Raw genomic sequence first — 22,456 nt, 5'->3', positions numbered from 1 at the left:
GGAAAAGAGGTGAAGAAGCGTGTACAAGCAGGATGGAACGGGTGGAGAAAAGTGTCAGGTGTGATGTGTGATAGAAGTGTTTCAGCTGAAATGAAAGGAAAGGTGTACAAAACTGTGGTGAGACCAGCGATGTTGTTTGGTCTAGAGACAGTGTCACTGAGGAAAAGACAGGAGACAGAGCTGGAGGTAGCAGAGATGAAGATGCTGAGGTTCTCTCTGGGAGTGACCAGGAAGGATAGGATCAGGAATGAGTACATCACAGGGACAGCACATGTTAGAGGTTTTGGAGATAAAGTCAGAGAGGCCAGACTGAGATGGTTTGGACATGTCCAGAGGAGAGATAGTGAATATATTGGTAGAAGGATGTTGAGTTTTGAACCGGCAGGCAGGAGGCCTAGAGGAAGACCAAAGAGGAAGTTTATGGATGTAGTGAAAGACATGAAGGTAGTTGGTGTGAGAGAAGAGGATGCATAAGACATGGTTAGATGGAGGCAACTGATTTGCTGTGGCGACCCCTGAAGGGAAAAGCCGAAAGGAAAAGAAAAAGATATATAGTGTCTACAATTAATGCACAATGTGTACAACTGATGATACTGCTGACTTTAATTCTCTGAATCCGTCACTAATCTATAGTAAAATCTGTGTTGTTTATTTCTTCTTTCTTCGTATACCATGGGTCAGAGTTTACTTTATTAGTGTGCTCATTCTTCTGTCAAGTTGGCTTTTACAGCGGGTACGTGTATGGCTCTTTCAGGCACCATTTTGCCCATATGTGATGGTTATAAATGAAACCACCAGCCATTCTGTGGCAGCTGGTCTTAATAGAGCTGGTCATCACAACATGGGGATGCTATATATTAGCAACCAATATTTCTTTCTTCCATGTTCAAGCTGGAAAGGCTGAGCAGAGCTCTGTTTAATAGAGTACAGCTGCTACAGTGATTACTCTGTTTTGCAGGTGATTGATTAGAAGCACTGCTGGAAATGTCACTTGCCCTGCTAATATAGTTTCACCTCGGGAACATAGGAGAGGCTGTATTAATACAATTTAATACATTTACTCTATGGGAGTAGAACAGAAATGTAACTTCTAAGGGCTTTGGTTTTCTCTGCTGCCAACTGCTACATGCAGGGCTGCTTAGAAATTGCCATTATTTTGCAGTGATTCACGAAGGGTAGTGAAGCTCTGGTGTATTCACCATGTAATTCAGGGTTCAGACCCCGATTCATTACAAAAGTAAAAACAAAAACAAAACGTGTAGTAAATTATGTTGACCCATTGTGGTAGCCCTACACTTAAACCTCATAATTTTGCCACTGTACAGTTCATTGTAAAATTACAATCGCTTCTTTCTCTCCTGTCATTTATCTCTTTCTTTCTCTGTGTTATAGAACAAAGTGCAGCCTGTATTCTGATTGCCCTCACTTAGCATTTCATTGGGAATTAATCCTGAAATTATCACTGGCCAGCACCCTTAAAAGGGAAATCCAACATCTTGAATTGTTAAGTGGAATTCAGATCTGTTGGCCTCATTATCTCGAATGACGCATTTGCTCACTGTCTAGAAGCAATAAAAGCACAACAAAACTTGGGATGCACAATGAGACATCCCACATATGGTCTGAGTGAACCATAACTAACCAATGTTTGTGTTTAACCTTCAACATAGTGGCCATCTCTTGGATTTGACTGCTGTTGTGGGTGAGAGGGAGCTTAATCATTCCTAGATCCAAAGCAGAACAGATTTTCTTTTCTCAATAAAGCAGACTTGTCACTGGAGATGCTAACACATATTAGTCTATGAACATACTGTACATTGTTAACTATGAGTTACTTATATTCACAATACTGGTTTAAGTACTATCTTAAGTCACCAAATGGAATCATTTCACAACTAATACATTTTGTGCTTTAAAGGTCCCATATTATAGTCTTATTAAACAATTTCACACAGCTGTCAGATGTCGAACTTCACTGTATTGCCCCAAAATGATCTGTAATCCAGAATTTCAGCTGTCGAAAAGTTGCGCAAATCATCTCTACTCAGAACAGGTTGTTTTCATCCCTGCACCGCTAAATGCTCAAGATCTGCATCTGTCAATGCCTGTTACATGCACCTCTAATGGAGAAGATGTGGGGTTGCATGGGGCAATGTTTGCTGCAGATGTACCAGGTGCTCTCCCAGATACAAACATTTAACCTACAAACATTCATAGATAGGAACAACCACTGACTGATGTCTAAATGATCATAAAATACCCTATTGTTTTTGTTGTTTTATGTTTGCATTTTGAACCACGGACCACATCTGACTAATTTCCCTTTCTGCTGCATCCAAAGGTGAGCACTGCTCCACATACATAGTGGGCCACATACATAAACAAACTTGCAGGCCACAAGCTGGCACGTTATCATTATAAATGAAACGCAACCACGGTCTCTTCTGTTCTTCTGTGGTTGGGACAGAACTGTTGCAGTTATGTTGTTTTGCACAATCAACATCTGAGCAACTTGCGTCTCTAGCTCTGACGACATTGCAAGACACTGTATCTGTACCACTGTACCACTAGGCATACTGAATTTGACCTTGAGATGAACATCCCGTTTTGCGGGGAGAGGGGAGTGTTGGTGCACAGATAGGCTCTGTACACCAGTTTGTTTCAGGACTGTCCCAAGAATTTGTGGGCTGTATTGTTAATGCAGAACCCAATTGTTTTCCAGATTCAACAAGTTGGTAGGGTTATGGAGTACCGCTATATATATGTATACTGTATATGTAGGGACAAGGAAAAAACTTGTTTTTCATCATGTTACCCCTTTAAAATTATTTATCTCCCCACCTATATATTTGAATAAGCTCACATGAAAACCTCATGCTGTCACGCTTTTTAACTCCACTCACTACCTTGCAATCAAACTGCCAACCAATCACGGCACCCAACTAATCACGGCGCATGTGCCAGAAGTAATCACATGAACAATATGGCGTAAGGCATTGGGCAGCGGGGCTTTTTGTTGTGGTTAAGCCCTGTTGTCCACACGACAACGCAGATATCCGGAACAAAAAGGCTGGCCAAAGTGAAGTTTTTTGAAAATTCACTTTGGCCAGTGTCCACAAGCGTTGTCGTGTGGATGCTGTAACCAAAACTTTTTCTGTCCGGGGGCGTCTCCCTGCGACGAAAACCGTTGTTAAGTTAGTGTCTGTCACCCGTGTCTACATGTACACACTGAATGGATGGAGTTAAAACAGGCTATTTTCTGACGTATAACAGCTCCACGCCGAAGACGCGTTGATAAACATGCTTGGCAGTTGGATATTTGTTTGCCTGTTTCTTTCTTTATGAGTCATAAAGTTTATATATTTATTCATTCATTCGTTCATTCACTTTCCTCGCCGATGCCAGTTTTGGGTCAGACCAGTGATGGAGGTCAACCCCAACCACCCTCCCCTCACTGTACATGGTTACTGTATTTTCATTTTTGTCATGTCCAAATGATCCTTTTCCATACTGCCAGTGTGTGTATGTGTGTGTGTGTATGTGTGTGTGTGTGTGTGTGTGTGTGTGTGTGTGTGTGTGTGTGTGTGTGTGTGTGTGTGTGTGTGTGTGTGTGTGTATTCTGTATATGTGTGCAAGCATTTGGAGTTAAACAAAAGTAATTTCCCTAGGGGAATTATTAATAGATTTATTTATTTGTTTTTCTTTATTATTTTTTGATAGACACACACACACACACAGACACAAACACACACACACACACACACACACACACACACACACACACACACACACACACACACACACACACACACACACACACACACAAACACACACACACTCACAGACACACAGACACAGACACACACACACACACACACACACACACACACACACACACACACACACACACACACACACACACACAGAGACACACACACACACACACACACACACAGACACACACACACACACACACACACACACACACACACACACACACACACACACACACACACACACACACACAGTGTACTGTTTTGCATACTTCCTTATTTTGCTGACATTTTTATTCAAAAGCTTTCTGCAAAATGCCACGCGGTTCAAACTCATGCCAACTGATATTTTTGCATCCAGTAGAAGTCGTACTAGAGCAAATTTAGCCTCATGAAGCTTCGAAACCCAATCAGTGAACTGATTGGGATGAAAAACTTCAATGCTTCATGGGGCTTCATCTGCCCATCACTAACTATACATGGACTTCCTAGTTAACATAATTTTAGAGTGTCATAACTGTTCCAGTAATTTTCATGTTTTTTGAGCAGAAAGTCCAAACAGCAGGGACGACACCGAAAACGGCAACAATTTCTGAGTGAAACTAGCTGGCACTAGCAGTCTATCCAGCTATGGTTTCATTTGGAATGGGACAATCAATGTAGTATCCAAAATGCTCCTCTGGTATCTGACAAAAATGCTCTTTAAGTAACTGCATATAGTTCTGTTCATGTAGACAGCTAGCAGAACTATTCTCTAAAATTTGTCTTTCACTTGGTCTTTTGACAGGTGCCTTTTCCTTTAACGTTGGCTCCTTCCCCAATCTCACGATTAGTTAGCTTTCTTTCTCCAGTTAGCCTGCTACCATTTATCTATGGGTTCACAATACCCGCCCAGCACAATCCATGATTTGCCAACACAAATTTGTTTTGTCACCAAGTTGATTTTTGACTACGTTGGGTGCTCTTGGTTTATAATACTAATACATGTGTTTTCATATGTTTGGTATGAAGTCTGATATTATTGTTTTATCGTGGAATTTCCACGGGTTCCTGCTAACACAAATTTAAAAATTATTCCATTGTAATTCCTTTCGGTTAATGTGAACCAGTTGGCAGCCATTTTAGTAGCTCTCTGATAGGGATTTCAGACTGAAAATCAATTCTTTCCTCGAAGATATTCCAAAAAACGAAATTTTGAAAATCTATTGAGAGGGCTCAATTGTTTGAAGCCAAGATGTGCTCAGAAGGTGAATATTTCTTAAAGGGCTTCAATTAATTACTGGAAATGTTACGTTAACTGTAGACTGTAGGTTCACAGCAGGTGGTGAGGGGAATCTGCTCACATTTAGGTTTGCCCCTCACTCATAGCTGAGTCCCATTTATGTTTGGTTTGTTTCAGTTATTATGTACAATATCTCAGTAAAGTTAATGTATTTGCACCATGGGAGCAATAGCAATACTGGGGAGTCCATTTAGCTCAGGGGCTTTGGCAAGTTTCCAGCAATAACTTTACATCAACAAGATTCCAATTGTTAGTTGTTAGTACATTGGAACAGAGGTGTTCATGCATTATTGACTGCATCCACTGAGAGACACTCTTTGTGTGAACTCATAGTCTCAGCAGAGGCATGGATGGGAAGTGACTGATTGATAAGCAAGGGAAATCCATCATGGTGTTAGGGGTGTAGTATGGGAACTGTTACCTCGGTTATGACCTACAGAAATGCACTTACTTGTCTGAGGATCTGTTCTCAATACTGTAAAGATTCCCTATACCTTTGGTGCTGGAACAAGTGGCTTGAATAAATAATTTAAAAATGCATTTAGAGAGTATAGAACAACCTCTACCATTGGTGAAGTCAAAACAGAACAAAAATCCTCTGATTTCAAAAAAGTTAACTTGTCTTCCTACATCTCAGTCACTCTGGAAAATGAATTTTCTTAGCTGGATTTCAAATGCTAGCATCTGTCCAAATCCCTATTTGGCAATATGTGCACGCAGTCTGACATTTTCTCTGGTTGCACTTGGTTTTAACTATATAGCCCCCTGGAAGGCAAACAAGAAATTAGTCATTTCTGCCAGGTATGGGGAGCTACAGTTTACTAAACATCTGTTCCAAATTTGACTTGTGGAGACATACATGCTTTGGATACAGATTAAATTGATTTTAATAGTTACTAACAAGTAACTAGGTGTCATTTCCCTTTCAGTAGTCCACATGTTTTTAAGCTTTTCCCAAATAGAAAGTAAACTACTGATTTACCATCACAAATTTTGTTTTCTACCTTACTGATTAATTCAATTATTTTAGATTTATAGATCATTAGTTATTTATAGTACGTTGCTCTGCTGTTCTGAGTCCATTAATCCTGAAAGTTGATTTAATTCTCTTTAAATAATTTGATATTTCCAAGTGGAATCGAATAGGGCATTTGGCTCAGAAACAACTGCTTTTATTCATTTATTCATTCATTGCTCTTTTTGCAAGCAATTTACTACAATGCATCAGTACGTATTTTGTTGTGAAAAAGAGCATTGTCAAGGTACTGCAGATAATTTGAGTGAATATGCCGTAAAACCATTTCCAGGGCTTCTCTTGTGTCCTGGAGATGGATTTATTGCAGTGTGAAAAAACATTGTGTGAAATAAGATACTTGTGCAAGATCTTTGCTTACAATTACAATTATTTGTTTTTAATTCAGCATAACACTTCCCTAATCCACTCCCTCACTTTGTTAACTCTTCTGGCTTTCATCTATTACTTCCATTTCTCTTCACACACTTTAGTCATTTAAAACTCTTTCTCCATCCTTCCACTTTCCATTCTTTTCTTCATTTATCCCATTACTGTCAGCTCTCGGCCAAAGTCTCATCACTTTGCTGCTGTTATGAACTTCTTTATTGTTATTAAAATTAAGTCCTGGCCAGCAGTTGCTATAGCAACACACACTGACCTCCCCTAAGGGTTTGAAGGGCCAGGAGGGACAGAAGAGAAGCATCATCAGTCACAGCCCTACACACAAACACACACACACACATATATGTGTGTTTGTGTTGTGTGTGTGTGTGTGTGTGCGTGTGTGTGTGTGTGCGCGTGTGTGTGTGTGTGTGTGTGTGTGTGTGTGTGCGTGTGCGTGTGCGTGTGTGTGTGTGTGTGTATGTGCATTATCTGCATTTTGATAATAACATTCATGCAAGAAATACAAGTATGGAATTATAGTGAAAAAAATATTCCTTTGTTATTTTTTACAAGTTCATTTAAAAATTTTGTGAACTACTAAGAGCTTTCCAAGAATAAGAATAAGGATAAGTAAACGAATGTAAAAAAAAAAAATCCTGTTTTTTGTCATGGACAGGAAAACGAGTTGGTGGGATGCAGCACAGCTATAACATGGAGGATAAATTAAGTCTCTTTACGTAGTGCTATTCAGTTAGGAGACTTTTTCTGCGAGGCGTAAGGATAGCCTGCTTGGCAGAGGCAAAAAAAGACACCACCTTGGGCTAATGAAACTGGCCACTCATTTGCCTGATGAGACAAACCATTGAAAAAATATGAAAGAACATGGTATCAGTTAACAGAACGACATGAGGTATTCACCTAATTTTTCTTATCTTTGTGAGAGTTGCAAAAGTGCGTTACCAATTGGACAGTTGTGAGAGGTGAAGAATAAGGCTAATAAGCTTTACAAGTAACTTTAGTCTGCTAGCTTGGCTTAGAGACTATTTGTTGAAATTATTTGTTGTACTCAGTTGCAGCAGTTTGGAAATTCATATTTTGTCGGACAAGCAGGAAAATTTTGGCTTGCTGGATGTGCCCACAGGGTCAGTAGTTAGCAACCACTTTGACGGTCGATGGCCATACCATACAGACAGAAATGTTCGATTATGGCTTCATAATGTATCCTGTAATACATTTGCCCATCAAAGAATGTTATGAGCCACAATCCAATCTAAACATCCCAGACTCATTGCCAAAATAGAAGTGATTTCTCAAAAATACATCTCAGTAAGTATAAAATTAGCTCAATACTTATAATACTTGTAAACATTTTATGCTTCCCAATGATTCTGATTATTGCAGACAATTGAGGGATTTAGCACTAAACTGAGATGTTACACACGCAGAGTGGTAGCCACAGGACTACAGTAACTAAGAACATTCTTCTCTGCTTCCATTTTCTGCTACTTGTTTCCCTCTTTCTGAACACATTTCAGTCAGTGCTCTGCTTTGGATTTAAGAGTTTGAATGTGGGTCTTACCTTGTTAAAACAAAATAGGCAGTATTTTTTCTCAGAGGATGACATTGTCATTTGAGTGTAAGTAACTTGCATATGATGCATGACTTCATAAAAACCAAATAATGAGTATATTAGACTAAATTATAGATGTGTATGGCTCACTGCAATTAGTTTACCTCGCTCTTTTTATCTGACTCCAGTTTCCATTGCAACCTTCTCCTGTCTACCCCTCACCCACTTGCCCTTGCCCTCACTTGCTCCAGTTTTTCCTCCTCTTCTTCCTCCATTCTCCTGTTATCTTTTTCTTTCTTATTCTCCATTGCCCATGTTCCTTTTTGTTTTTATTTGCATCTCTGCCCTTCCTTCCATCTTGCTGTCCTAGTTCTCAGGGTCTCTTGGTGAAGGTTTGTCTAATTACCATGCTAGCGTTTAATTGGAACAGCATACACAAACACAGGGATTGACTGACTGAATACCTCTTATGTGTAGACACACTGCTTGCACACAGGCACACACTTCAAAAAAGCTGGCCATTTGGACACACATTACATACACACATTACACACGCAGCAAGTTAGCATGCTCCAATTATACAAATACACATAACAGAAAGCACAGATCAGGGTTGGATACTTTTGGAATGCTTCCAGGTTGCACTGCAGGCACTGCGCTGATGACCCCTCTGCAGAGCTCAGACATGTTGGCCAGTTATTCATTGATTTTGGCCTAGTTATATCATCGGCTGGATATACCATCTTTCATTAGAGAAGTGTCATCCAATAGTCAAACAGATACAATGAAGCAAAACACTTGGCATACATCTAAACAACCCAATCTTACTTTATATCCATGTCTATATTACTATATTTATATCTACAGTATGTCTATATGTCTTTAGTTCTCTCTCTCTCTCTCTCTCTCTCTCTCTCTCTCTCTCTCTCTCTCTCTCTCTCTCTCTCTCTCTCTCTCTCTCTCTCTCTCTCTCTCTCTCTCTCTCTCTCTCTCTCGCCTTCTATACAGGTAGGTGTATATATCAAATCATGTTGACTATTTAATTTTTCTTCCTTCATTTTCACTGTAGGACCGAAATAATTTTAACAATCAACTTTACCAGAGCATCAATATCATAAGTTGCACATGACATTTATGTGAATTATCATATAAAGTAACAGGACACTTAAAGAATTGGTGAAATTATAGAAACTATTGAATTCCTGTACAAATTACATCTACATTACATTACAGAATTATATAATTTTGATTGACCAGTTGACTGAAAAAACTTGTTCTTGTTGTGAGTTGATAAAATATTTTTTATTTTGTAATTTAGTAAAATACAATTAAAAGAAAAAATCTGTGATTTCCTCTTTGTCTTTCAGTCCTGCCGAGCCACACATGTGGCACCCCTGGCTTAATTTCAAATGGAGTCATTCATGGCTCACGGTACAACATGGGAGACAAGATCCGATACAGCTGTGAGTCAGGTTTTGTATTGGAAGGACACAATATCCTCACTTGCATTGTATCACCTGGCAGTGGAGCACAGTGGGACTTCCCATCACCATTTTGTAGAGGTGAGATTTTGTTCTTTCTCTTTCTTCACAGTAATGCTTTAGGCCAACAACAATTATACTGTATATATGAAAAAATTGAAAAAGAAAGAACATCACAATTCTCAATGTTGAGGGTCATGAAAGATCCAAACATGAGGTCAGGGGTTAGCGGAGGATAAGAATCCCCCCGCATTGATTGCTCAAAATGGAGACTAAAATGCAGACTAATGGTTCATTAGTCTGCAAAACAACAAATACATAGAGGTCAGCTTATTCATTGAGTCTCACACCGCAGTTCTAGTGCTGTACGAATGATGCTATTTTGTGTTATGCAGTGATGATAGAACTAATAATGATGATATAATTCTGCTATTAACACAAGCTTTATCTCATACACGTAAACATTAGACCAATTTATATGGTTTTCAGCAGTCAAGCCGATAAACAAAAACTATTAAATCCTTAAAACTGATTAAGATACTTCTGTGTTGTACCTTGTATTGTTTCTCATTGTCTATCCACCTGTATCACTGTCTCTCAGCTGAGGGAGCATGTGGCGGTACGTTGAGAGGCACTGCAGGGTCAATAATCAGCCCTGGGTACCCTTCAGAATACGACAACAACTTGGACTGTACATGGTCAATCCTGTCTGAGCCTGGAGACACTATAGCCCTCATCTTCAATGACTTCTTGTTGGAGGACAAGTATGACTTCCTGGAAATAAGTGGCACAGACGCACCAAGCATATGGTAAGGTGCATTTCAAACACAGACCAACAAGCAAAGTCCATAAGTATGAGACACAAATTTTCCAATTAATTGGAATAGCTTACACAGCACATGCTAATTGACAATAATAAAAGAAGGTGCACACACAATCACCTCTGACATTGTAAAAGTGAGACACATAGACATAAAAACAAACAATACAAATACACACAGCCTGCTGTTACCATAAATGGGTAGCCTAGAGGCTTTGCCTTTCTGTCTGCCTGGTTGTCAGCAACAACACTCATTGCTTTCACAACAATTAAAAAAAAAACTTGTGTAAGTACATCAGTACTGATGATGTTGTTTGGGAGGACAGATAGAAATTGATTGATGTGCTTCACACTGAGTCCTGTTGATTTTACTGATTGATTCAGATCCCACTGGGAGGGAGATAAATCGTTGTTTCCACTCCCACTTGCCATAGGTTCTGCTGCACCACTTTTTTTTTCTTTTTAACATATAGCAATGTTAGAATTTGTTTGATCAGAATATTACACATCTCCATCTAGGGCATATCTAGGATTTAGATCTGGCAATACACATGTTAACAGTGTTGCAGAGCTAGAGAAAGGAACAGATTCTGAATTACAATATGTGAAAACATATAAAATATAAACTTAACTTGATGAATGAAACAAACTCTCGGAAAATCAACATTTTCTCAAAACCTTTGTCAGTATGTCAGAGGAATTATTTACTTTTGAAAAAAAAAGAAGGAATTTTTCTCATAAAAAGAAGAAGTTTATTTAGCACTGTCTTCAGGGATGTTTGAAATATTTTTTGGGAAGCATTGGGACACTTCACTTGTTGCACCATTACCACTTCTTTCATGATGCCCCAAGTTGGATGGCACTGTCAAAGACAGTAGTACAATTAGAATAAGCTATTAATGAGCCAAACCCAAGGCATACATTTTAAATGATTTGAGCAGTATACAGTAAGGAAACTAGACAACAGTGTTTCTAATTGTTAACAAAGTGTTTTTTGTTAGATGTAGTAAGAATAGCACATATGCACAACCGTTGTCGTATTCTATAGCATGAAACCTAAATATTAATTTTATTTAAATAATCATCAGTTATACAGGAAATCTTAGGCCCTTTGGCGTGCACACATTTTATGCTTATGTTAGAAATCATGTCTGAGTGAAGTGATGTGTGATATTTTTTAATGATTTAATGATATTTAATGCTCCCACCAAATTAACCCTTGAAATACACTGTTAAAATACTATGACAAAACACTGCTTATTTGTCCTTAAACAGGTAGGGATTTAGTGGCTCTGTCCAAATAAATCGGAGTAAAATGAAGAAAAAAACCCATAGCTTTCCCCATTATCACCTTGGAAATAACAACAAATTGCAACTTTATCAGTTTGGGAAATTAAAGGTTTTTTTTTTTGCTATGAGTCACTGCACTGAATTAAATGTTGATGGAAACGTCTTTAAATTTAGGGGCGGCATACTCACATAGACATGTAGTGTTGGAATATTTTGCCTTGTGGCATTTTGCGGAGTACCTACAATAACTACCTTTTATAAAACCCCTGAGAATTCTGCTAAAAATATTGAAGGTGGTTCGGGAGCAGAAAACGCTGCACAATTTTAAATAAGAGTTTTCCAGGTTGATAGTGAAAATCTAAGAAAAATGCTTTCATCAGTTAGAATTGAGTTTGGGTTTATTTATAGGCTGCATAGGAAAGACACCAACTCCATCGATTCAGCATCTTGAGGGATTTGAGTATGAATATCCTGTGGTGAGTGAATTGATTTAGACGAAGATATTCTTCATGGCACAGCTGAGTTTCAGTATGGTAAAATAAAGCAGCATGATATTCTGATATTAAATAATTAATTAAAGAGACTAATGGAGGAATTTATAATTTTAAGTGTATATTTATCCTTACTATTACAAGCTATTGTGGTTTTACTGTAAATTGTTTATTTTCTAAATTAAAGCTCTGCAGATACATCATCTGTGGATATTGATGTGAATAGAAGTAGAATCGTAGAACGGCAACCCTGCCTCCTTCTCTTGAATCGAAGGGACTCTGTTGCAATTCCTACACTTCTATGTCCAACATATATGCTTGCTGCTGCAACATCATTTGTTTTCTGAACTGTAACATCTTCTAAAAGTCATTGTAGTACTGTATATTATTTTTGTGGAGGCATGGTGGCGTAGTGGGTAGTGCTGTCGCTGCACAGCAAGGTGGTTCCCGGTTCGAGACCCACTCTGTACGGAGTTTGCATGTGCTCCCTGCGTCTGTGTGGGTTCTCTCCATGTTCTTCATGCACTTCAGTCAAACTAGCCGCTCTCAAATTGTCCGCTCTCAAATTCTATATCTGAGTCCGTGGTGCAATGGCATCGCACCCGGAGTGCACCCTGCCCCACACACCCAGTCGGCTGTAAAACGCTCCAGCGAAATGGGACTTGCAACAGTGGAAGAAGAGGATTTTGAATTTGAATGAAAACTCCACAAGCTCCAGATTTAAACTGATAGATGATATTTTCTTCTGTGCATAGAAAATGGTTCAAGATAGCGGCTCAACCTACAGATGAGTAAATGGATAGGTTGACAGGTGAATTACTGAAGTGAAGGAGGCACAGAAGATAGCACCAGATGGAAACAAAACACATGAAGATAATTGCGTGTTAGTCCTTTCAACAACAGAGTGGTACACATCAACCAAGGCATTTATACTCTTTCTCTGTGTGTGTGTGTGTGTGTGTGTGTGTGTGTGTGTGTGTGTGTGTGTGTGTGTGTGTGTGTGTGTGTGTGTGTGTGTGTGTGTGTGTGTGTGTGTGTGTGTGTGTGTGTGTGTGTGTGTGTATTAGTGTGTGTGTCTATATGTGTGACAGGACTTAAGTGGTCCTCTGGTCTGTTGATCGTTCCTCTAGGCCCTGACAGGTTACACACACACACACACACACACACACACACACACACACACACACACACACACACACACACACACACACACACACACACACACACACACACACACAAAAGCTGGGCTTTTGTCTGACAGTATAAAATTCAAGGACCACTGTCAACCCATCCTCTGCAATGCAGGGGAAAAATAGGGTGTGTACTGAAGAACATGCCTGACATTTTCCTGCATGGGCAGGACCATGGCTCAGTCAATAACACCATTGCCTCACAGCTGGAGTTTGATTCCAGATCAAGCTTTTCCATGTGGATCTCTGGCTTGTGTTTGTTTTTTATTGTCATTTCATACTGAACATTGAAAAATGAACATTAATACTTCACCCAAATATAATACAGTTACGTAACAGTAAGAGACATGTAATCATGTAATAAATTATTTGGTTGATTTTGCTTTACTTGTTATATCACAGTTACACAAATAAAATAGACAGGCAGAGAAAACAGGGGTCCAAAGTTTGAATCTAAATGGACAAGCTGAAATTATTTATTGTCTCAGTCCCAACTGACCACACAGAATTCCTGTCTATTTAATGAAAGTGTGCTGATCACTGGCTAATACAAAAATATACATATTCAATACATGCCCTTAAATCCTTTCCTGCCATACAAAATTTGTCACAATGTTAAGTACTTTTCTCCAGCGAAGGGATTAAGAGATGATTGTCGTTTTGACTGAAAAGTGTGGGCAGGTCATTGTGAAAATGATTGACACTTGAAAGAACCACTGTGACGGTTTCTTCCTGTTTACCGGAGGCTTTTTCTGATTGGCTGACCCAAAAGCAATTTCCTGTTTCATGTTCCTGTCTTCTTGCTGGCACGGTGAATGTCGAGTTGACTAGGTGTATCCCCCATCCCCACCCAAACACACACTCACACACACAACACACACACACGCACACACACACACACACACACACACACACACACACACACACACACACACACACACACACACACACACACATACATACAAATCTTGTAGGATGATTGCATGGGACACCTTTGGCTATTTCTGATTGATTTTATTAATTTTTCATCGTTTTCATAATCTGCTCTGTTAGCTAGCAATGAATATTGGATTACTGAATAATAAATCTCCACAGAGCATTGTTTTAAAGAAGCAATCAACCTTTATTTATAACTAATAGCGGTCAAATGGTTGAACACTTTTAACAAGCTGTTTGCATATTTTGTATGAATATCAGAAAATACATAGCATGTTTAATTTCAGACTAGTATCCTGCTAAATATTTAAAAAAAATGTTTTCAGATAAGTACCTTAAAGCTTTCAATACAATGTCATGAGTCTACCAAGATTTCAGTGACCTGAATATTTAAGAACCTTGACGTCTTATCAGAAGTAAACATGCACATGGACTATGGCAATATTACTGATATTATTAATCAGTAATATGCTGAAACTATAATCGTTTAATCTGAATAGATTTTCTTTCTGATTACCTAAAATTAGTAGTGCTTATCAGTTTTATTATTCACAGTACATCTTATCTGCTCTAAAAGTCCTTTCCTCACCTGATTTCTACTTTCTAACCTACCTGTGCACCATTTTCTTTAATCGTTCATATTTTTTTTGGGACACAAACCAACTATTGCCTCATTCACTCTCTATTTCTGCCTCCTTTCCATCCTTCTTTCCTTACCTTTGTCTTTACAGTATGAGACAGTGATGACATTGTAAAAGCCAAATTTTGTGTCTGTCATTATCTTTTTCAAATGGATTCTTTCTTTGTTAAAGACTGTTCAAAACGAGATGCACTAACAATAAATTAATCTGACTACGTACATTTACTCAGTTTTTATCCCTTTGCCAGTTGTTGAAAACCATGGAAAAAAATGCCTATCATAACATTATCAATGTATTTTACGAAGTAATGTTTGTTTGTTTTTTTGGGGAGGGGGAGGAGGGGGGCTGCTGTTATTGTGACTGAAAGAGAATGTTAATGCTATTTCTGAGATTTTATAAGCCTCTTCTCATCTGATCTCAAATGAAAGAGGTTAATTGCCAATTTTCCTTCTTTAATCCATCACATTTGAAAAAATTCAGGGGTCTGTTTGGGTATTTGAATGTGTAATGTAAAATAATGGCTGAATTGATTGCATTATTGCCATCAATACAGCCATTAACGTAGTATGATATATCAGCATGGAAAGATTTATGTCACTACTGAATTGGTTATCTTTGAATTTGGCAGATATTCATGATCCCCAGAGACTGAATGTTGATGATACCCAGGGTCATGGGGAGCTGGAGTCTATTTATGCTGACTGAAGCCTCGTCCACACGATGCCTGGACTTTTTGAAAGCGCAACTTCTTTGTTGCGTATATGCCTTCCGTCCACACGACAACGCAGATATCCGTAACGAAAACGCAACTTTTTGTGAACGCTGGCCGAGGTAGATTTTTAAAAAAACGCTGGGTCTGCATTGTCGTGTGGACGGTGTATCCGCAACTTTTTTAAAACGCTGATGTCTTGCCTGAGACGAAAACCTCTGTTACCTCATATTTATTGGCCCATGTGTTGAAACAAAAAAACACGGAGGATTTCTATTGGTTAAAATTTGACTCAATACTGCCACCACATGGTTTGGTATGCTTATAGCCATCTTCGAAAACGCACTGGTGCGTTTACGTGTGGACGGAAATTCTTTTGAAAACGCTGTCGTGTGGACGCAAATCGTTTTCGATGCATTTTTAAAAAGTTGCGTTTTCAAAAAAAAATCCGTCATCGTGTGGACGAGGCCTGAGGGTGTGAGGCGGGGGAAACTCCGGGTGTGTTGCCAGTGCACCGCGGCATTTCACTTTAGTGACACAATAATTTCTGTTTCTGTTTGTTACTTAAGTCAGAAATCTAATCCATCCAAAGCTTTGGTATACAGTATATTCATAAGTCCCTAAAACTATTTTCATCAGCCCTAGCATAACATTGTGCTTAATACCAATCAAAAAATGTTTACATGGTTACATGGTACTTTCACTTGTAACATATGTTAAACATCATTTAATCAGCAAATTATTGTGTGCACGTATGTGTGTCCATACATACTGTACATATAAATTTTACATTTGTTTCGCCAGCTGTTGAATTTTTTTTTTTTACATAGCCTCTGAGAATGTATGTATTGGTTATTGTTAAGGTAAGGCTGACTGTCTTGTCTTTTTTTTTTCTCTCTTTTCTACCTTGATGCTGTGCTTTGCATCTGATTTTTAATTACTTTATTGCCTATGGGGTAAAGAAAATCATCAGTACATAATTTCCAATCACCCACTCATTTTGCAGATGCATATTCCAAGTCATTTTCCTGTCATTTAATCAGTGCAGAGTAAATTACTTGAGCCCAGAAGCATAGCCCAATAGTCATATTTGTGAGACTTCTGCCATCTTCTCAGCATCTAGATTCACAGTTAAGGGTAGGTGGGTGATGAGCTCCTCTAGCTTGCCCTGACATTGCTGCAGAGCCCAGTCTCATCCGACTGGCAAAGCCATCCTTACTATTTTATTCTGATGTCTTATCTGACCAGCATTCATATGTTGCTAAACTGTCACACATTAAAGAGATAAGACACTACTATTTCACTAAATGTATGATGCCGTTCTTAGTACAGGTAGTCCTCAACCTATCAGCACAATTGTTTAGATGAGATTGTTTGTAAGCTGAATTGTTCGTAACTCATTAATGTCATTACTACTCAATATAAATGTACAATTCCTTAAGACTTACCAGAAACAATTACAGGACATGAAAACAACACATAAATGAAATAAAATTCTGTTGAGACGTGATGTAACTTACCTTTAGACTCCAACCTCAGGCCACGGACCTGTACCAGTCCGTGGGTCAGAGGCACACAGAAAGACTACATAACTTAGATTATTTCCATTTTATTCATTACCTGATTCTGAACGATGTCTTCTTCTGGAAAATTACTAGATTCTCACTGCCACATATGTCTATGAGTCACTCTTGATGCAAGTTGCTTTCCTCAGTCACATGACTACTTTCTTAAAAGGGGCTAGTAACACACAATACATTACAGGTAAATCCAGGACGAACAAAATACAAACTTCTTTGTAAAGTTTCGTTCTTCAGGGTAAAAGAGCCAGTGATAAGGTGGGGAACACACATGGAAGACGGGAAATCCAAAGGCCTGGAAATCCCTCCCCCACTTCAGCAACAGCTCACTATGGACGTTAAACTGGCCTATCTGCCACTCACCCTCTCTGTATCTTTCCTTGACCTTTCTCTTTCCCCAGTGTATTTCTTTTTCTCAACCAGCAATTCAAGGCGGATGACCGTACTCCAGAGCTTGGGTCCTGCCGCAGTTTCTTCCTCAGTGAGGGAGTTTTTCCCTGCCACCGTCGCTTATGCTCACTCTGGAGGGCACTGTTGGCTTTCTATCTGTTAAGCGCTTTGAAATATCTTCAGATGTGATTAAGCTCTATATAAATGAAAGTTGATTGATTGATTGATTGATTGATTGATTGATTGATTGATTGATTGATTGATTGATTGATTGATTAAGGTCATGAAAAACAGTATCCAGGGTATGAAGCCTGATGTGCTGAGATGCTCACAGAGTAATCTACAAGGAAAGGATGGGGGCGATGAGTGTACATAGCGGTGCTGCTTGTTGGGCTTTGCGGCAGAACGGGGAACAACAGTAGTCGGACATAGAGGCACGCAGTTTTTTAGTATCTACAAGTGTTTGTGATATGTGATGTGTGATAGAGGAGTTTCAGCTAGAATGAAAGGAAAGATCTACAAAACTGGTGAGACCAGAGATGTTGAGACTGACTGACCTATAGATTATCTGGGCAGCTGCTAAACTAGGAGAAATGAACAGATGTGTTTCAGACTGCATAACATGGGAAAAGCTTCACAAGTCACAACTTTAAAAAAAAAAGTTGATGGCTAATAATGTGTGCCTGTGTTTAATCCACTTGTTTACGGAAACTTTGTTCACTGAAGCAAAGACTGCTATTTTTGGAGCTACATCCCAGAGCAATGGAGAGTGTGGAAAAGAGGTGAAGAAGCGTGTACAGGCAGGATGGAACGGGTGGAGGAAAGTGTCAGGTGTGATGTGTGATAGAAGAGTTTCAGCTAAAATGAAAGGAAAGGTGTACAAAACTGTGGTGAGACCAGCAATGTTGTTTGGTCTAGAGACAGTGTCACTGAGGAAAAGAGACAGACGTGGAGGTAGCAGAGATGAAGATGCTGAGGTTCTCTTTGGGAGTGACCATGATGGATTGGATCAGGAATGAGTACATCAGAGGGACAGCACATGTTAGAGGTTTTGGAGATAAAGTCAGAGAGGCCAGACTGAGATGGTTTGGACATGTCCAGAGGAGAGATAGTGAATATATTGGTAGTAGGATGCTGAGTTTTGAACTGTCAGGCAGGAAGCCTAGAGGAAGAACAGAGGAGGTTTATAGATGTAGTGAAAGAGGACATGAAGGTAGTTGGCGTGAGAGAAGAGGATGCAGAAGACAGGGTTAGACGGAGGCAACGGATTCTTTGTGGCGACCCCTGAAGGGAAAAGCCGAAAGGAGAACATCCTAGAGAGTAGCCCTCATATTCACTAGTCCTTGGCTTCTGTCTTTCCACTTGATGTACATCTTCAGGGTACTGGCCTTTGGTCAGCTTATGATTCCAGCAGACATAGTGACTGGTAGGTTTTATCATTCAGCTGACTTTTCTGGACGTACCCAGTCAATAATTACTTTATTAATCTCAAGTGGAGAAATTATTTTTACACTCTTCTTTATATTACCCACATATACAGTATGCTCGAGCACACACACACACACACACACACACACACACACACACACACACACACACACACACACACACACACACACACACACACGGACATACCCACACACACACACACACACACACACACACACACACACACACACACACACACACACACACACACACACACACACACACACACACACACACACACACACACAAGGCCTATAGAAATGCAAATGTCGAGAGATGGTGGAGGAATAGGTGGTTATCAGTGCTGCCCTGGGAGTCAGCAGTGTCCAAGAGGTGACTTGATACCTCTCCAGCTACCAGTGGTCCATACTGTGGCCTGTGTTGTGTTCCTTTCAGCCTCCTTGTGTTTTTTCCATTAGCCTGTGGGATCCCACAGGTTAATGTTTCATCTGTTGCTCTGTGGTAGGTTTATCTTCAGTTCTGATCATCTTGTGTCTCTTTAATACCATCTGGCCACATTTTTCCAATCTGATTGACATCCCTGTTTCTTCGCTGTAGTGATGTTGATCAGTGAATCAATTTCTTGTGCATTCCTTGTGTACAGCCTGGTGTCATCCATGAAGGGCAGGTGGCTGATTGCAGCTCCATTACGTAACCAGTATGTAATAGAATTAAAATGTCATTGTTCTGTACTGGAGTTTGCACTCAAATTACTTCTATATGCAGTGTTTTTCACATATAATGTGCTTGATTTAACTTTTCTTTTTAATGTCATGCTGGTCTTACAGAGATCAGCTGGCAACAAGCTGTGGGAACCTATTTAACTGATAGAAAGTACATCTGAACCTGAACCCCAGTTAGAAGGTGCTAAAGTAGAGTAAGAAACAAGGCACAAGGGTGCTGTATTTAGTCTTTCATCGTAATAATAAGACCTGTTTTGGGGGGCATTTTATGTATTTAACCAATCAAAGGCATTTCTGATTTTCTCTGAAAGGTTAAAAATGAGTGGGCTGAATAAAAATATAATCATCGTTTTGGAGACCACATGAAACCAGGTGTTTTAAATTTGTGTAAGATTCAGTTTATTTGTTTTAATAAACTGAAGCAAGCATAAACAGGTAAAATATTGACCACGTTACCTGCGAGAATGACATGCAAGCAGAAACATTAACTTACTGACTGCCAGCTCTTTTTAGCAATTTGTCTTCTGAGGCGGACGTCCTGTGACACTCCTGACATTTATTGGTGTTTTCTTTCTGTTCTCAACTGACCACAAGATGGTTTGGTCAGAGTAGCACTGTGTTTGCTTGACACATGACACATACAAACTTTTTTGCATTGTAATCTGACCCAACTTCTCCGTATTCTTTTGTTTCACCATCCTCTGTTCCGTAACCAGATCAGTTGTCATAATGCTAAATTCCATGATTAGAATCCTGATGTTCACTGACTAACTCCTCAGACTGTCTCCCTGACAACCCCGTTGAAAAACGTAACTGACCTCAATAGACATAATCGACAGCCAGTGACTTAAGCACATCTCTGCAGTCTATGCCATTAACACAGCAGTCAGTCAATCCATCCATCCATCCATCCATTATCTAGGACCTCTCCTTCCGCTGTCACATGCCGCGGGGTGCTGACTGGGGCCGTGAGGCAGGGTACACTCCTGGTGCGATGCCATTACCAGTCAGTTCAGCTTAACACTATTTATTGTTTCAATTTCATCATGAACTGTTGTGTGTTTATTTTTCAACACATGCAAAACCCACTAGTGTGTAAGTGAGTATAGGTGTTTAGTCAACAAACAAATGACAAACCCTGGTTCACAGCCACACTCAGAAGGCTCAGGTCAGAGAAGGTGGCTGCATTCAGAAGTGGGTACAGAGACAGATACAAGAAGTACAGATTTGGTAAGGAGGTGAGAAGAGCCAAATCTGCATATGGTAAGAGAATGGAAGAACAATTCTCAGCCAACGACTCTGCCTCTGTCTAGAGAGGGCTCAAGGCTATCACCAAGTACAAGCCTAGAGCCTCCCACTGTGTCAACAACCTACGTCTGGCCAACAGCCTTAACGACTACTACTGTCGTTTTGAAAGACAATGGGACAGCCCTGACCCCCCCATCACTGTCAATGAACAGCTACTGGCCAGCAGCCCCATCTCCTCCCCCACTGTCTCATCTGGTCCTTCACAGCCCCACACCTCAGCGCCACCCTCCTCTCCTTATCGGGGAAGAGAGGTGAGGAGTCTCTTCCATCGACTCAACTACCGCAAGGCTGCAGGCCCAGACTCCGTCTCTCCCTCCACCTTGAAGCATTGCGCCAACCAGCTGTCTACTGTGTTCACTCACATCTTCAACACCTCACTGGAAACCTGTCATGTCCCAGCGGGCTTCAAGACTACAGCTATTGTTCCAATCCCCAAGAAGACAAGGATCACAGGACTTAACGACGACAGACCCGTCGCTCTGATATCTGTAGTTAGGAAGTCCTTTGAGCGCCTTGTCCTGACCAGCCTCAAGGACATTACTGGCAACCTCCTGGACCCTCTACAGTTTGCCTACAGAGCCAACAGATCTGTAGACAATGCTGTAAACATGGCGCTACACTTTGTCCTCCAGAACCTGGACTCCCCAGGATCCTACGCCAGGACTCTGTTGACTCAATACAATCGTCCCAGCTGTGCTCCATGACAAGCTCTCCCAGTTGAATGTGCCCAACTCCATGTGTAGGTGGATTATGGTCTTCCTGACAGACAGATGACAGCTCGTGAGGCTGGGGAAGCATGTCTCTGATACCCGGACCATCAGCACTGGATCCCCTCAAGGCTGCATTCTTTCCCCTCTGGTCTTCTCCCTGTACACCAACTGCTGCACATGTGGTCACCAGTCTGTCAAACTCCTGAAGTTTGCTGATGACACCACCGTCATCAGACTCATCTCTGATGGGGATGAGTCAGCCTACAGAATTGAGTTGGACCGGCTGGTATCATGGTGCAGCAGGAACAACCTGGAGCTCAACGCTCTCAAAACAGTGGAGATGATAGTGGACTTCGGGAAAGACCCTCCTGCCCTCCTCCCGTCATCATCTGTGACACTCCAGTGACCCCTGTAGAGTCCTTCCACTTCCTAGGCACCACCATCTCCCGGAAGTTCAAATGGGAGCAGAACATCAGCTTCCTCACCAAGAAGGCTCAGCAGAGGATGCATTTCTTGTGGCAGCTGAAGACGTTTCACCTCCCTGTGAAGATGCTGGTGAACTTCTACACTACCACCATTCAATTAATCCTCACATCCTCCATGACAGTGTGGTTTTCTGCAGCAACGGCCAGGGACAAGGCCAAGGTGCAGTGTGTCATCTGCTCTGCAGAGAAGGTGATCGGCTGCAGCCTTCCACATCTCCAGGAACTGTTCC

At 40.3% G+C, this 22,456-nt stretch overlaps 1 protein-coding gene across 1 annotated transcript in view; it reads left to right on the top strand.

Annotated features, from left to right (window-relative positions):
* csmd1a (CUB and Sushi multiple domains 1a) overlaps positions 1-22,456 on the top strand; it is a 452,056-nt gene that overhangs the window by 232,210 nt on the left and 197,390 nt on the right. The window contains exons 4-5 of the mRNA XM_068328424.1: positions 9,392-9,586; positions 10,107-10,314. Of these exons, the coding sequence (XP_068184525.1) occupies positions 9,392-9,586; positions 10,107-10,314 (403 nt within the window). The remainder of the gene's footprint in view (positions 1-9,391; positions 9,587-10,106; positions 10,315-22,456) is intronic.

Source organism: Antennarius striatus, chromosome 1 (genome assembly GCF_040054535.1).
Source record: "Antennarius striatus isolate MH-2024 chromosome 1, ASM4005453v1, whole genome shotgun sequence".
NCBI classification, from domain to species: Eukaryota; Metazoa; Chordata; class Actinopteri; order Lophiiformes; family Antennariidae; genus Antennarius; species Antennarius striatus.
This window is presented reverse-complemented; position numbering and strand designations above follow the sequence as displayed.